At 39.2% G+C, this 17,131-nt stretch overlaps 3 protein-coding genes across 4 annotated transcripts in view; 1 reads left to right on the forward strand and 2 right to left on the reverse strand.

Moving 5' to 3' along the window:
• LOC127349558 (uncharacterized) overlaps positions 1–17,131 on the reverse strand; it is a 103,992-nt gene that overhangs the window by 6,787 nt on the left and 80,074 nt on the right. The window lies entirely within an intron of this gene.
• LOC127349555 (uncharacterized) lies at positions 1,165–3,002 on the reverse strand. Its single transcript, XM_051375415.1, has 6 exons — positions 2,957–3,002; positions 2,436–2,780; positions 2,242–2,283; positions 2,026–2,139; positions 1,866–1,900; positions 1,165–1,420 (listed from the first exon to the last, which is right to left on the reverse strand). The coding sequence occupies exons 1-6, from the start codon at positions 3,000–3,002 to the stop codon at positions 1,298–1,300; spliced, it is 705 nt and encodes a 234-aa protein (XP_051231375.1). The 3' UTR covers positions 1,165–1,297.
• The window catches only part of LOC127349553 (uncharacterized), a 28,006-nt gene continuing 24,424 nt past the window's right edge, over positions 13,550–17,131 (forward strand). For both annotated transcript variants that reach the window (XM_051375412.1, XM_051375413.1), the window contains exon 1: positions 13,550–13,684. In XM_051375412.1, coding sequence (XP_051231372.1) covers positions 13,639–13,684 — 46 coding nt within the window. In that variant the 5' untranslated portion in view covers positions 13,550–13,638. The remainder of the gene's footprint in view (positions 13,685–17,131) is intronic.

Consider the following 17,131-nt stretch of genomic DNA (forward strand, 5'->3'; position numbering starts at 1 on the left):
AATGAGGCTGCAGAGACATAAAGTGGTTACCAAGGTGAAGCTTCACATTGTACCTTTAAACAATAACCATAAATAACCAGCATGGCGTGCGAGTCCAGAAAGGCCTTAGCCAGCTGACAGAACCACGTTGTTGTGAGGCAACAGTGCTAACCACTTTATCACTGTACCGCCTGTTTTGTCCTAAAAATGGGCTTTACAGGCTCCTCCTCCATCAAACCTCATATTTTACATAACATTTTGAAATCAAAAAAAATAAAAAGAGATTGAGAACAAGAGAAAAAGAGCCATGTCAGATAAAAAATAAACGCTAGCAACAACATGTATCTTAAGGGTCCATTGTGTAACATTTAATAGAATGTATTGGCAGACAGGGAATATGATATTCACAAAAAAATTCAATTGTGTATAATCACCTGACTATAAGAATTGTTGTGTTTTCATTACTTTAGAATGAGCCTATTCTGTCCACAAACGCTACGGGTCACCTTCCATGGAGTCGGCCATGTTGAACTGCCATGTTCCTACAGGTGCCCAGAATGGACAAACCAAACATTTGACTGTAGATAGGGCCTCATGCATTTTATGTGAGTCTCCACTAACTCATTTTACCTGCTGCTTGTATTTTTGATTATATTCTTACACATCACAGCCAGACTGCCAGGAGAGAGCAGCTGGTATACTCTGCTACAGTGAAATGAATTCACTTTGCAGCATCAGAAACCTGATAGATGAGAGTTTAACCTGAGACTATGGCTGAGTGTGTTCATCTGGATGTGTTCTCTGACAAGAGTGTCTTGACGTTTGAATGCAGATGTTGATGTGGCTTGTGAAAGTAAAGTAGTTAAATAAGTCTGTGTTCTTTCCATATCCAGAAACTGGTAGTATTTACTCAAAAGCAGGTAGGTCAGTTTTAACTGTTTATTTTTGCTGCAAAGCTTTGACTTCAGAGGCCTTCTGACTTTCACAGCAGTTGTGCTCAGACCACACTGTGCTGTCTCTTCCTGTGAAGTTAAGTGATCTCACTCCTCCCTCCCCCCTGACAGACCGTTTGACTCTCCCTATGAGGGCATTTGACAGTCTTCAGTGTCCTTTGTGTCTCATCAAACGTCAAATATGTCCTCTTTCCTCTCAGTGCAAATGAAAATGAAAGCGATATGCAAATGATCAATGAATATACAGTAGGAACTTTATTATCAAACTGTTTTTTGCCTCCACACACACAGAAATACACAACAGCAGATTCATATGATAAAGCATCATTTGCACTCAGAGTTGCAGTTCCAGTTTCTTCCTGAGTCTATCTGCTGGCAGCATAAATAACATGAGTCTCCACTTGTCTCTCTGATGCAGACCTCCTGTTTCTTATTGTCTGTGGAAGGAACTTCAGCGCTGCAGAGTCCAGCTGATCAGAGCCCAGATTCTGTAGATCAGAGGATTTAGAGTCATATACTGTCGATCACACAGTGCAGCTGAGTTTCTCCAAAAATTAGTAGAACATCTGGATTTGAGGCTTGTACCACAAAGGAATCATTCAAACTGATTTGAGTATTAGCTATACTTTAGCTAAGTTTAATTTAAATGCTGAAACAGGATTTTTAAATAAGATCCCAGTTCTGATAAACGATTTAAATTAAAACAAAGAAAAACTATTTCATGATTTAAGCTAAAATTAGAGTTGAAAGTATGAATTAATAGGATCATTTCTACGTGAGGTTAAAGAGGTCTGCTGTGACTGCCTGTCTGAATTTGCTGTTTGATTCCACCTGCAGAAGCTCGGGACAAAGATCATTAACAGACTCATCATGTGTTCAAATGCAACTTTAAAACCATAACACACAGTTTGTTTAAGTTAATGGTGGGTTCACCTTGTTTCTTTCTGGCTGCGCTTCTTCCTTCACAGCTAAATGACAAAAGACAAAAGTCTGATTAGTTCATTATTACTGATCACATACTTTACTTTGGATTTGTCCGTCATGTTGCCACAGCTCACTAGATGATGTGCAACAAATTATAAATGTACTGTACCTGTCTGAAGTTTCCTGATTTTAACAGCCAGAACAATGATGACTATAGTGAGGACAGCAGTCAGACCACCCAGGATCACACTCATTAGGGTTGTCATTCCATCAGGCTCCTCTACTAAAAACATGGTAGAATTACACTCTTTAATCTGTCTTTTAATCAAAATTATTGTAACTTTCACAATTAAAATACTCTTAAGAGAGGAGGGAAGAACCTTACTTTGAGTGTTACAATCCGCTTCATCATCTGATTCACCATCAACTTAAAAAAAAAGATGAAATAATTGCAAAACGGTTTGGTTTCTTGTTTGTCTTCCTGCTGTTTTCATACGGTGATGATAAATTTGAGATATGCTGTTAATATGATGAGATAAAGGGATCTCTATTAAAGATATGTCTTTCCTGCAAACTTACCTTTAACATTTAAATGGTTTGCAGTGGAAATTACTGTATGTGTGCCTATGTATAATCCACAGAAATACAGTCCAGAGTCAGATAAATCCACTCGCTTGATTTGAAGAATAAAAGTGGAGACGTTGGAGCTCATTTTAAATTTTCCATTTTGAAATCCATCACAGAATGAAACGTCTTTATCAGATCTGTACATAGAGGAGATACAGCTGGGTTTGGTTCTGTTGGTCACTCTGAACCAGTCTGTCTGAGTTGGACTTGTGGAAATGTTGGAGCACAGCAGTGTGACATCTTCACCAGGCTGAACCTCCACAGTCTGAGACTCAGAACCTGAGACAGAGATCCAGCCTGAAACACACAGCGGAGACAACATGACATTCACTCATGAGCTCATAATGCAAGAACAATACCTTTAAATTAATTCAACACAAATTAATTTGCAAATTAAAAAATAAATGCATTACTGGATAAAGAGAGATTAGAATTGTATTTGCTGCTCAGAATAATTCAATAGCAGTACTTACTGAGGCTGCAGAGAAGTAAAGCTGTTATTAAGGTGAAGCTCTTCATTGTGCGTATAACCGTGTCACAGCAAGAGCACTTTATATCAGTGGAAAGGGGCGGGGTATTGAATAGGCCATGTAAAGAAGCTCACATCTTTCACCACAGAAAATTTTAGGCAAAATTGTGCCAAAAGAAGTAACAATTCTTCTGCCACTTTTACAAATCAGCCATCATGGAAGACATCCTCACCTCATCTGTACCAATCCGATACAGCAGCTCAGACAGTTACATGCAAGTTTGTTATTCATCTGTATTCAAGTATGCAGTAAAATGACATGTTGTTGCAGTCTGAAGCCAAGGTGCACAGACAGCAAACACAATAATAAATCAGTTGTTGTATCATTGTTGTTGATACAGTCTGCCTCTACTGTGACATTAACAAACCTATCGACGTGACTGAAGCTGGATTTTGTTCGACAGTTATGAGTAAACAGTCTGAAAAGCACTGGGCTGAGCATGTAGCCCTGAGGAGCACCAGTGGGCAGCCTGATGGAGTTAGAGATACATTTCCACACTCTCTCTGTGTTGTGTCAGTTCTTCCAGTGACAGAGGGAGGTGTCGACAGACCAAACACTGTCACTGTAAGCACTATAAGTACCCACAGCTCTTTTTATCAGACCCAGAAAAGATATTGTACACATGCACACAGTATAGATTATCATCTCTGTCTCTAATCAGCTTAATCTCTGTACTGTAAAGGTACGGTACAATCAAAAGTGCATACTGAAGGGCATACTAAAATCACATCTGTCTTCTGCTCACCACATCTTGTCGCCTCCAGGAGGCATTACAGATCTCTGTCTACCAAAATATCCAACTCTAAAAACAGTTTCTAAAAATGTGTTTTGCTAAACGTTACTTCAGGTAGATGTTGGAGCTTCACTGTGCAGAAGGATGTATGTGCAGACTTTGACACTAGAAGACTGTTTTCACGTTCATGTACTGAAGGAGGAAAGTGTTTATTTGTAACCTTAAAGCAGGATCTTGTCAACAGTTTGAAAGCCAGTCATGGTCCAGTATCATGTGTGAGGTGGAACACTGAAACTTTACTTTGAAGTAGGAGACATCTTGTGTGCAACAGTTAAGCTTTTAAAATGCCAAATATTTGGATATTCAATTCAATTTCAATTCAATTTTATTTATTATTTTTATATTCAGTTTCTTTTAATGAGAGGTAGTAGTGCAATTTTATTAGTTTTTTAACTATGGGTGAATTCACTTTTTTGTGGAAAAGAAATACATTTTTATTATTCAAAGCAAAGAATTTTAGGATATATGTCATAAAACACGTCTGGAGCAGATATAAACCAAAGGGTAAAGGAAAAAACAATTCATATTTCAAAATATTTCGAAGACATATAAACAAGTATATGAAGTCCATAAAATAAGTAAAGCCTTATATTTCACATAAACAGTTTTGAGTATACCTTAGTGACCTACACAGCTCTCAGTGTCAGCTAGTATAGCCTCAGAGGTAGTTATAGACCAAACATGAGCTCTCAAGTGTGTGTTCTGTCCAGTGTTTATGGTTTTACCATTCCCTAAGGAAAGTGAACAGTTTATAAAAAGTTCATAATGGAGCTGTTTGATACCACAGGACAGAACAGAAAGTTTAAATTCTTTGTTGCTATATTGTTAAAACAAATAGTGTAAGTGTCTGACCCAACAGTTTGTCAAAGTAGAGTCACTTTCATTTAACTGTGTTACTGTTATGTTCATTCACCTTTAACTGAGGTCATAACGGATGTTTACAGTGGAACACAGTCCGACCCTCTTTGCAACCAATCACATGTAACCTCATTTTAAAGCTAACGTCTGCTCTTTCACTCAAACCTTTCAGTTCTTAGGACCACTGAGACGATGCCCCTGTACACGATCCTCTGTGGAGTATGTAAGTGTCCTGATATGAAATATATTCAAATCTGTGATTCTAAGTAAGGCTAAAAATGTAATGTCTGTATAGTTTGTATAACATTATATCTTTTTGATCCAGTTCATCTGTCAGTGGTGATCCAGTCGGCAGCAGTCCAACAGGACACTGGAGTTATATTCGCCAGTGTTGGGGACAATGTGACTCTACATTGTTCGTATGACAGCCAAGTAGCGATGCACTTTTCCTGGTACCAACAAACCTTAGGAGGTGGACCTAAACTCCTGTCCTCTGTTTATAAGCACAATCCCCATCCAAACCTTTCCCCGGAGGGAGAAAAACCCCCCCCCTCTCTGGGGAAAAAAAAAAAGGGAAATCATTTACACATCTCCGATGTCCACTTATCAGATTCAGCTACATATTTCTGTGGAAGCTCACACTCCAACATCATGGAATTTGGAAAGGGGTCTTTCTAAGTGTCAAAGGTATTGTGCTTTTATCTTTCATTGGCTTTAAAGATTTGCATTCCATTCATTTGCTTTGCGTGTAAGATTAAAATTATAGTGTTGAAATATACACACCAGAGATTATATAACAGTGGATGGTTCGGGGCATATGAGCTCTCCAATCAACACCCGTCAATGTAAAATATACTGTTCTTAAGGCTTATCATCTTCCGTTTTTTATTTTTTTTGCCTTTTTATTGCCTTTATTTGATAGGGACAGCTGAAGATAGATAGGAAAGGGGGCAGAGAGAGGGGATGACACACAGCAAATGGCTGCAGGTCTGATTCGAACTCTGGGCCGCTGCAGCAAGGACTCGGCCTCAGTACATGAGTCGCCAGCTCTACCCACTGAGCTAACCGGGCACCCGACACTACTGATATCAAAGACATATTAAAAGAATAAAAACAAAATAAAAGGACCTAAATATACTTAATGTCTCCAACCTAAATATACTTAATGTCTCCAAAGTCAAAAACAGATTCTCTGACTGTTTACTTTGTGGATTTGTGAATTGTAGGAGCCAAACTCAAGGAAATAGTCCAGCGGCCGGTATCTGAGACCATCCAGCCAGGAGGGTCTGTGACCTTCAACTGTACAGTACACACTGGGAGCTGTGGGTCTCGACAAGGAATCCTTCACCCGCTCGGGGATGGGTGGAAACACGTCTCTGCACCAGGGTCCCCTCACAGAGCTGTGTCTACCATTTACAGAAGATGAACCTAGTCGTCTGATGCCGGAACCTGCTACTGTGCTGTGGCTTCCTGCGGGGAGATACTGTTCGGGGATGGAAGCAAGCTGCTCGTCCAAGGTGCTGCTGAAGACCAGATGAGAATCTTGGTCTGGCTCTCTATCATTAGAACTGGGGTTCTCTTGTTGTTTGTAACCACTTGTCACTTGTTTTACATCAACAAGAGCAGGTGAAGTCCTCAATGCAGAGTTTGGCTCTCTGAGATCAAAATGTTCGTTTAGCTCAGAGTCTCTGTTACAGTTAAATGACATGTTATCACAGAAAAGTTATCACAAATTACACAAGATGAACACCAATGTTAGATACACATTATTTAGTTGTTTGACTGTATTACACTTTTGTTAATAAAAAAACATTTGACAAAGCTGTTGTTGCTCATACAGTCATTATGTGGAAGATGAATAATTATGTAGAGATATAATTAAAGTGTAAAATACATTTATGAACAATAACCACAGACCAATAATCAAACAGTAAGAATCATTTGAATCTATTGTCTTATCAGCCCATAAACTTTGATCAGGTTTTGCTAACCACAGCAGCACTACATAACATCTATGATTTTTTGCTCACAAGCTGTGTGCGGTTAAACACAGTGAAACACACTGTGTTGTGGGACATCAGTCAACTTCTGCTTCTAAACATATAGTTTGATCACAGAAAAAGGCTTCTGTGGTCCACTGAGAGTCGTATGGGTTCTTTGCAACAAAATAAGAACATCCTGCTTGAAAACACCTACATACAAACACAAACAGCACAAAGGGAGTTTTAAATATGCATATGACCAAACCCTACCGATATATCGACACTTTTACTGACAACCACAAGGTTGTTATAAAAAAATTGGTACACTGAGAATCAAAGGTGTGGCCTGTGTTCTGTGATGAAGCTCAGTGCAACATGTGTGTCATGGAAGAAAAGTGACCTAATTCCACTGAAACACTTGATTGTTGTGCTGTGATTGTCACAGGATGTGGCAGCAGCCCCCACAGTTTTTCGGTAGGCTTTTATTGAACTGCGGGTAATTAAAAATATATATATTAACCACAGTAAATGTTGTGTCACTTGCGTTTAAGCGGGTTGTTAGTCTGACATTCTATCTGCTCTCTCTCCCTCTCCCTTCTTATCTCACGTATTCCATGTGTAAATTACTGAACTGATGCATACTTGTAAATATATTTTTTATTTTATTTATGGTAAGATAAGATAAGTTAAGATATTCCTTTATTTATCCCCCTTAGGAGAAATTCAGGTTGACACAGCAGCAATAGGGCAAAATAGTGCAAACACAAAGAACAAAGAGTTTCACAATACAAATATTACTAATATTATTAATATTAGAAGATATAAAACTATAAATTAAAGTATATACACTATGCATTGTTCAAGTAGGACATGGAGTGCAAAATATAAGCAGAAAATTAAACTTGACTGAATTATTGGCTTCCCTCTGATCTTCTTGGGAGACATTGCACATATGCGAGGGCTAAACAGGGCCAAGAAGATCCTGTCTGACCCATCCCACCCAGGCAATGGCCTCTTCAATCTCCTGCCCTCTGGGAAGCGATACAGGGTGTTGGGGAGCAGGACAAACCGGCTTAGAAGCACCTTCTATCCATGGGCAATCAGACTGTTGAACACTTGTATATGTGTATGTATATGTATACCCGCCATGCCCCCTCTACTAAGCACTTTGGACAATCATCAGTGTGGGTCATGGGAATATGTGCAATAGACTGTGTGGGTGGGTGGGTTTGAAGTGTGTGTGTGTGTGTGTGTGTGTGTGTGTGTGTGTGTGTGTGTGTGTGTGAGTATATGTGTATGTGTAGATTTTACTCAGAAGTGTGCTTGTGTGTGGGTGGGTGAGTGAGTGTGCGCATGGATGGGGGTTACATATGGTATATGTGGTGAATACTTAGAGGGAATAGAATAAAATGTAGTATTAGTCATTAGGTATTAGTATTAGGTAAAGGTAAGTATATTTGTGGGTCATCATAATGATGGTATATATATGTATGATTTCAGTTAATATTTTTATTTCAGTTTTTGAACTGTATGGACTATCATTGACATATTGGCCAAACACATACACATGTACTCCATTGCTATGTAAAGATGGATGCTCATAGAGTATAGGTTTATAAACAGTGTTGGAGTTTTTCTCCTGATGTTTTTAGATGCAATGGCTCTCTATGAGCTGTAAGGGAAACTCATTCAGTCACTGGAACATAATTAGTAAGAAATGATGCCCAGAATTCAGAATGAGAGAGGCAGATGAAAGCCCCTCCTGTGCTAGCTAATGTTTACTCATGCTGTCCCAGTCAAGATGTGTGTGAAATATGACATTTTTAAATCACAATGACCTTTGACCTCTGAGACAAAAATTTTGTGTCTGACCAACTGTGAAATATGGTCACAATCCCCTCTTGTGTTCCTGAGTTATAGCCCAAAAAAAAATGTTTTCACGACATTATGATGTCACAGTGACCTTGACCTTTGACCACCAAAATCCATCTTGCCAGACTTCAATCTATACGTTTGTGGCCGTTATAGCGCTATCGGACCAATTGGTGTCCTTTGAGGAAGCACTGGCAGCTATGGGAGTGGATTTTGGATGGAGTGTGGAGTGGATTTTTTAAAAAGCTGGAGCGACTTCTTTTCTCTTGCTCCATTTTCACTCCAGTATGCATATGTCTATCTCCAGAAACACTGTATTTTTTGAAAGTGCCCGCCCTCTTTCAAACAGTTTTTAAAGACAACTTTCCCAAATGGCTCTGTGTAACAAACCATCAGATACAGTCAGGTTTAGACAAAGTACCACTACCTGAGAGGTAACCACCAGCGTGGGGGCCCAGGGGTTCCATTTTTGGGGGGGGGACAAGTGGGGCACTGACTTACTCAGGGGTGGCATGAAATATGTCTCAATTTTTCAGTCATTCCCAATTTGTGCAGTATGCAAAAACAAATTAAATACACTCGGCAAAAATAACACTTTTACACCACATACAAAGGTCAATGGCAGAAATGGCCATGCCAGTTATTCTATCTGGAAAATTTACATTAACTTATAGCGAGTAACACCACAGGTCCCCCCTCTGGACACGCCCCTGAATACTACCTCTGTACCAAGTGTGAACCTATCATGACAGTTTGTTGGAGTCAGTGGAGGTAACACACTGCGAGTTAAGCTGCGCTCATTGGCTGCACAGTGTAGACTCGTCTGTAGCAGGAAACAGTGATCCAGATAGATAACAGATAAATGGAGGCCTGCAGCAGTGGAGGAGTGAGTGAGGTACACGTCACCAGTACAGTGTGGTCTGAGCACATCTGAGGTGTAAACTATGTGGTCTGTTCCATCAAAGTTTTGTGTGAATAAAGTCTCAAATGAAGCAGCAAATAGTGTTTTTTTAGCCAAACATCAGTGTGCACACTGGATATTTTAACTGTGATGTCAATGTGTTACATGTCTGAATTTAAAGTACAATGTATTTTGAAGAGATTGGTGGTTGTATTAATGAATATAAATATGTATGCCACCTACATGCCCTTGCACATGTACTTGGGTGACAAACAGCACAGTCTATTTCAGGGAGATATCTGTATCTGTATCTTTACACATCTGAAAGACTGACGCTTATAAAAAGCCCAAAAAAATATACTTAAAAAAACAATAAAAAATGCTCTGTGCAAATAAATTCTGAAATGAAGCAGTGAATAGTGTGAAACTATTTTATATCTTAACTGCAATGTCAATGTGGTGCATGTCTGAATTTAAAATACAATGTATTTTAAAAAGATTGGTGGTTGTATTAATTAATATAGATATATATGTCACCTACAGGCCCTTTGTTGCACTTTGTACTGGGGTGACAAACAGCTCTGTCTATATCAGGCAGATATCTGTATCTGTATCTTTACACATTGCAAAGACTCACACTCCTCTATCAAACTTGTGAAAGTATATCTGAAGCACAGTAATACTTGGACAGCCTCATATGAAACCATCCACTCTACAGGCTGCACATGTTTAAGACAGATCACAGAAGATGGAGGGTGCCATATTGTTTTAATATGTTGTATGTCTCAGCCTGACAGTCAAGTTGTTGTTCATATCCTTGTCTCTTCAGACTCATATATGGTATATGTGATAAATACTTAGAGGGAATAGAATAAAATGTATAAGTATTAGTCATTAGGTATTAGTATTAGGTAAAAGTAAGTATATTTGTGGGTCATCATAATGATGGTATATATATATGTATGATTTCAGTTAATATTTTTATTTCAGTTTTTGAACTGTATGGACTATCATTGACATGTTGGCCAAACACATACACATGTACTCCATTGCTATGTAAAGATGGATGCTCATAGAGTATAGGTTTATAAACAGTGGTGGAGTTTTTCTCCTGATGTTTTTAGATGCAATGGCTCTCTATGAGCTGTAAGTGAAACTCATTCAGTCACTGGAACACAATGAGTTAAAAGTGACGCTCAAATTCAGAATGAGGCAGTATGAGAAAGGCAGATGAAAGCCCCTCCTGTGCTAGTTAATGTTTACTCATGCTGTCCCAGTCAAGATGTGTGTGACATTTTTAAATCATGGTTAAAAACCTATTTTGAAGTCACAATGACCTTTGACCTCTGAGACACAAATGTCACCAACTCAGGGTCTGACAAACTGTGAAATATGGTCACAATCCCCTCTTGTGTTCCTGAGTTATAGCCAAAAACAGGTTTTTCCAGGACATTATGATGTTACAGTGACCTTGAGCTTTGACCACCAAAATCCATCTTGCCAGACTTCAATCTATACGTTTGTGGCCGTTATAGCGCTATCGGACCAATTGGTGTCCTTTGAGGAAGCACTGGCAGCTATGGGAGTGGATTTTGGATGGAGTGTGGAGTGGATTTTTTAAAAAGCTGGAGTGACTTCTTTTCTCTTGCTCCATTTTCACTCCAGTATGCATATGTCTATCTCCAGAAACACTGTATTTTTTGAAAGTGCCCGCCCTCTTTCAAACGGTTTTCAAAGACAACTTCCCAAATGGCTCTGTGTAACAAACCATCAGATACAGTCAGGTTTAGACAAAGTACCACTACCTGAGAGGTACAAGTGGGGCACTGACTTACTCAGGGGTGGCATGAAATATGTCTCAATTTTTCAGTCATTCCCAATTTGTGCAGTATGCAAAAACAAATTAAATACACTCGGCAAAAATAACACTTTTATACCACATACAAAGGTCAATGGCAGAAATGGCCATGCCAGTTATTCTATCTGGAAAATTTACACTAACTTATAGTGAGTAACACCACAGGTCCCCCCTCTGGACACGCCCCTGAATACTACCTCTGTACCAAGTGTGAACCTATCATGACAGTTTGTTGGAGTCAGTGGAGGTAACACACTTCGAGTTAAGCTGCGCTCATTGACTGCGCAGTGTAGACTCGTCTGTAGCAGGAAACAGTGATCCAGATAGATAATAGATAAATGGAGGCCTGCAGCAGTGGAGGAGTGAGTGAGGTACACGTCACCAGTACAGTGTGGTCTGAGCACATCTGAGGTGTAAACCATGTGGTCTGTTCCATCAAAGTTTTGTGTGAATAAAGTCTCAAATGAAGCAGCAAATAGTGTTTTTTTAGCCAAACATCAGTGTGCAAACTGGAGATTTTAACTGTGATGTCAATGTGTTACATGTCTGAATTTAAAATACAATGTATTTTGAAAAGATTGTTGGTTGTATTAATGAATATAAATATGTATGCCACCTACATGCCCTTGCACATGTACTGGGGTGACAAACAGCACAGTCTATTTCAGGCAGATATCTGTATCTGTATCTTTACACATCTGAAAGACTGACGCTCCTCTATCAAACGTGTGAAACTATATCTGAAGCACAGTGATTCTTGCTACTTGTGATACTAGTGGTACAGAGAGACAGCCTCATATGAAACCATCCACTCTACAGGCTGCACATGTTTAAGACAGATCACAGAGGACGGAGGGGCGCCATATTGTTTCAATATGTTGTATGCCTCTGCCTGACAGTCAAGTTGTTGTTCATATGCTTGTCTCTTCAGACTCATGTATGGTATATGTGGTGAATATATGTATGGTGAATATATGGGATTTTAAATGGATGTTATCATAATGATATTACCTTTATGATTTCAGTCAATATACATTTTCTAGCTGTATGGACTATCATTGACCATGGGTAGACAAACTGCCACATGCGGCTCCTTAGTCCCTCTCCAGTGGCACCCTGTGACTTCCACAAAAATTATATGGGATTGGAATAATTATTTTTTCCCATTTTCATCTCTCATCATTGTAGGCCTAAAGTGATTCTTTCATTCCACAATTGTAAAATTGTGCAGCTATTACACACCAAATATAAAAAAAAACATTTCCTCAACTAAAAAGTGCGTCATACATTAAGTCCTGACCTGGTACCTTTTGGGGTGGCACGAGTGGGGCACTGACATATTCAGGGGTGGCATGAAGCATGTGTAAATTTTCTAGGCATTCCATATTTATGCAATTTCATTACTGTTTATGGACGTCACTGTGTCAATATACAAATGCACTAGGCAAAAGAGAACACATTCATACCACATGCAAAAAAAACAGTGTATGGGATTTGCAAAAGGTGGGCAAGGCTGCAAAAAGGAGACCCATAGAACTCATTTCCATTCAGATATCTTAAGGTCAGAGGTCAGGGGGGCACTTTGAAAATGACAATGGCAGTTTTTCCACTGCTATTTAGCCCCTTTGCTGTCATCATAAAGGGCGGCTGTGGCTCAAGGCGGTTACTTGAGCAAGATACTGAACTCCAAATTGCTCCTGATGCCATATATTAGTGTATGACTGTGTGAATGCTTAGTTTTTGTTCTGGTGAGAAGTTGGCACCTTGCATGGCAGCCACTGCCATCAGTGTATGAATGTGCACGAATGGGGTGAATGTGGCATGTAGTGTACAGTGCATTGAGTGGTTGAAAGACTAGAAAGGCGCTATATAAGTACAGTCCATTTACCATTTACCATTTACCATAACTATGACATGGTTGATACCAGTGGGTGTGTTAGGTCATCTAGGTTCATATGATAAAAGTGTCTTCACTCAAGCTTTAAACTAAAGCCAGCTACAGCTTCTACAAGACAGTGCAGAGTGGAAGACATAAAGAAAATGGCGAGTAACTGAAACTCTGAAATCAGCCTGTGCAGACCACCTCTGTACTAAAACAAAAAGATCCTGCCTGAGCAAAAAGGTTTACACAACTGTAGGTCATTACATAATGTCTGTTATTAAAGTGTCAAATAACATGGTCTGAAGTATAACTTAGAACAGGTAACATTCTGCATCAACACTTCTTTTCCTGAAAGCGTGTATGTGGTCAGTTTGAGGAACAGGATGAGCAACTACAAACAGCCCGCCTCTTTATGTAGAAAGCAGCCTTACTGAAGCACAGTTCATTGTGGACATTGCAGAGCTTCAGTCACACTCACCATGAAGAACTTTACCTTGATAACAGCTTTAAGTCTCTGCAGCTTCAGTGAGTACTGGCATTGAATTACATTTATAACTTTGGTAGCTCTAACTAACCAGGACTGAAAGTATTGAGTTATGTAAGAGTTATTGTTCATGTTCTTTTTGTCTCATTGAAAGTAAATCTTGTGTGTTTCAGGCTGGATCTCTGTCTCAGGTTCTGAGTCTCAGTCTGTGGAGGCTCAGGTTGGTGAAGAAGTCACACTGCTGAGTACCAACATGTCCAAATACGACTCTGTGACATTCTGGGTCAAACTGGTCAACAGAACCAAGGCCAGCTGTATCACTGTTATGATCAATGACGAAGTTAAACACTGCGACGGATTTCAAAAAGGAAAATATGAAATGACATCCAACATCTCCACTGTCTTTCTCAGGATCAAACATGTGGATTTATCTGATTCTGGACTGTATCTCTGTGGATTTTACCAAAGTGGACGTCCGAATTTCAATGTGATACATTTACATGTTAAAGGTAAGGTCATTCTGAAGTCTTCCTACTGGTACCCTTTCTTTGTTTTTTTTTTTTTTTTCACAATTATCTTCTAACAACACAGACAACATAGTGACAATTTAAAGACTAAATGTTTCCTGTTTTCCTTAAAAGGCAGCGATGAGCTACATGATGACATGGACAGCAAATGTAAAAGTAAGATTCTCCTAAAGATTTTTTTACTGTGCAGATTATCAAATGTTTGAAGGTGAAACAGTTTTAGCCAGCTCTCAAGTCTCTAAAGGGAAAGTCTATCTCGATGATCTTTCTTGTAGAAGAGTCTGATGGAATAGCAAAGCTGGTGATTGTCGTCCTGGGCAGTCTGACTGTTGTCCTTGTAATGGTCATCATAGGTCTGGTTGTCAAAAACAGGAAACTTCAGACAGGTACTTTGTCTATCTTACGTTTGGTTTTGTTGCTTGTGGAAATGCTCTTAAAGTTGTGTCAATGTGCTGGAAAAATCCTTAACTGCTGGTTTACCAAAGACAATGATCAATGAACTGACCAGATGTTTTGTTTCTGTTACTCACGTAGCCAATAAAGAAGAACAAAAACCAGAGCAAAATGAGGTGAATCCAATTTTAAAATTTTTCTTCATATTCGTCCCTCTCCCCAGCAATGTTTTCTAGTTCATAATGTACATTATATAGTATATATAGCTGTATGTCCTGGATTTGGAGTATTTCAGTAAGTGTTTATTAGGGATTAAGGATGTTCTTGACGTGTACCGTGTTGTAAAGTCTTACAATCGTACGTATTTAGAAATTAATATTGACCAAATATCAATATTGGTATCAGCCTCTTGAGTCCAGTATCCATCTGGCTATTTATGGTGGATTAAATTCATGTCAATCCACCACATTCAGACTGTAAATACTCTTTTCACAGAATGCAGACTCTGACCTGAACTACGCAGCAGTGGCATTTCGACCAAAGGCAAACAGAAGACAGCCGGAGCCAAATGTTATTTATGCTGCCACCAGATAGACTGAGGAGGCAACTGGAACTGATGCTGTATCATATGAATGTGCTTTAGAGCTGTTGAATGCCTTGTTCCTAACAGCAATAACCACACATGAATATTGCAACAATGATCTGATGTTCATTCATTTGCAAGGATCTTCATACTGCAGCTTCAATTCTCAACATTTTATTTCTTTACATTTCTTTTCACTCTGCTTATCAGAAACATTGTTTGTCAGGAAGAGACGGTACAGCGTGGTCGGAGCATAACTGAGGTGAAAACCATGAGGGCCGTTAGATCAAAGCTTTCTAATAATAGAAGCAGTGAATACGGGCTGACTTCCCAAAGCCTTAGCAAGACATTTGTGATCAGGCTTTGAAAAACCATACAGTCCATCAGTGTGAGAAATGTCACCGATATCATATAATCCCTATCATATGCTAAAAGTCTGAATCAAAAACAAAATGTCTGACTATTAGAAGTGTCTGTATCATTGGTGAGGCATGAACCACAGGAAGATTGACGTTCAGCTCTCTGCAACCCCTTCCCTCACAAGGTCATAAAAACAGCATGGAGAACTACCACACTGTCTATACTGTATAAAGGAGTAATGAAGGAATACACTGTGGCATTTTCAGTTGATGCATGCATCACAAAATCATTAGTCAGCAGCTCACTGCCATTATCTTTTCTGTAAAACAACACATTGAGATGATAACTATATTCAAAATCCTGTGTCATGTCATGTTTAAATAAAGGTTTTGATTTGGAGTCTGTCTATTCTTATTATTACTGCCTGTTATCAAAGTAGATATATGATATATGAAGTTTTATAACTAGGTTCGGAAACAAAGACCACGCCCGTTCACTCCCTCCCCCCAAACCCTTTCTTTTTCTTTCCCTCTCTTATCCAAATATAGGAACCACTGGGGTTCTCTACAAGTGATATGAAGAGACAGCTCCCCCACCCAGTCTCACAACCCACTCAGTGCCCTCTTACCGTCTCGCTGAACCCCTCCATCCATTTATCCATCCGCCAACAAACCTTCATCCCTCAAACTTCATCCGTCGACCTTCATCCCTTTATCCCTCAACCCCTACCCTCATCCCTCAACCCTCATCCCTTCATCCCTCATCCCTCCGTCCCTTCATCCCTCAACCCTTTCCCCTCATCCCTCAGTATACCACATCGGTTCACATCCGTTCATTATGTGCAATAGACTTTTCTTATTTCATAAATTCAATGGGGTGGTTGTTTTTAGTGAAGCTTCATGGGAGTTGAACCTGCTGTTGTCTCGCTGTGTCTTAACGTCGTGCAGCCTGAAGTGTAAAATGTTCTTTCCCATAGGCTGGGCCTATTTGTTAGAATTAAATTTAAAAGATGTATGACTTGAAATAAATGACATTTTTATTTAACTGCTCATTACAGAAACATCTGTGGCTTTGCCACTGTGCATTTAAGTCATTTAAACAAAGGCATGCACTTTGTAAACACTGTGTGCAAAAATGTACAGTCTTAAGAAAAAAATAATTTAAAATTATATGTATCTTACTGCTCCCAAGTCAGTAACATTTCAGACAACAAAACAGAATTTGCCTCTACTACTTAGAAAATATTTTGTAAAATCAAAGTAAATAAAGTTATAAATAAAAAACGGAGAAATGCACTTTTAAATTAGACAATAAAAAAAACAATTTGAATATTATAATATAGATCAACCTCACTTATCTCAAGTACACAACAATAACACACCACACAGACTAAAGTTCACTATGAGTATGGCACTGCCAGCCATAATGATCCAACAGTTTTGTTCTCAGTGGCTCACAGGTTTTTTGCTAAGAAAACCAGCATATTGACTTTTGCTGGCTTCAAGGATGAGCGAGTGCAAGTCACAATATTCCCTCCTGTGCTAAAAAGACGCTCTGAGGGAGCGCTCGTGGCAGGTACACAAGATACTTGCGGGCCATGGTGCACAACTGTGGGTAGCTGATCT

The sequence above is a fragment of the Dicentrarchus labrax genome, unplaced genomic scaffold (assembly GCF_905237075.1).
Source record: "Dicentrarchus labrax unplaced genomic scaffold, dlabrax2021, whole genome shotgun sequence".
Lineage (NCBI taxonomy): Eukaryota > Metazoa > Chordata > Actinopteri > Moronidae > Dicentrarchus > Dicentrarchus labrax.

Excerpts from the sequence above, each read along its gene's own strand:
- LOC127349555 (XM_051375415.1), bottom strand. The coding sequence starts at position 3,002 with ATGAAGAGCTTCACCTTAATAACAGCTTTACTTCTCTGCAGCCTCA. Across the intron at positions 2,284-2,435 it reads AAACCATTTAAATGTTAAAG|TTGATGGTGAATCAGATGAT; the intron begins GTAAGTTTGCAG and ends TTTTTTTTTAAG. Across the intron at positions 2,140-2,241 it reads AGCGGATTGTAACACTCAAA|TAGAGGAGCCTGATGGAATG; the intron begins GTAAGGTTCTTC and ends CCATGTTTTTAG.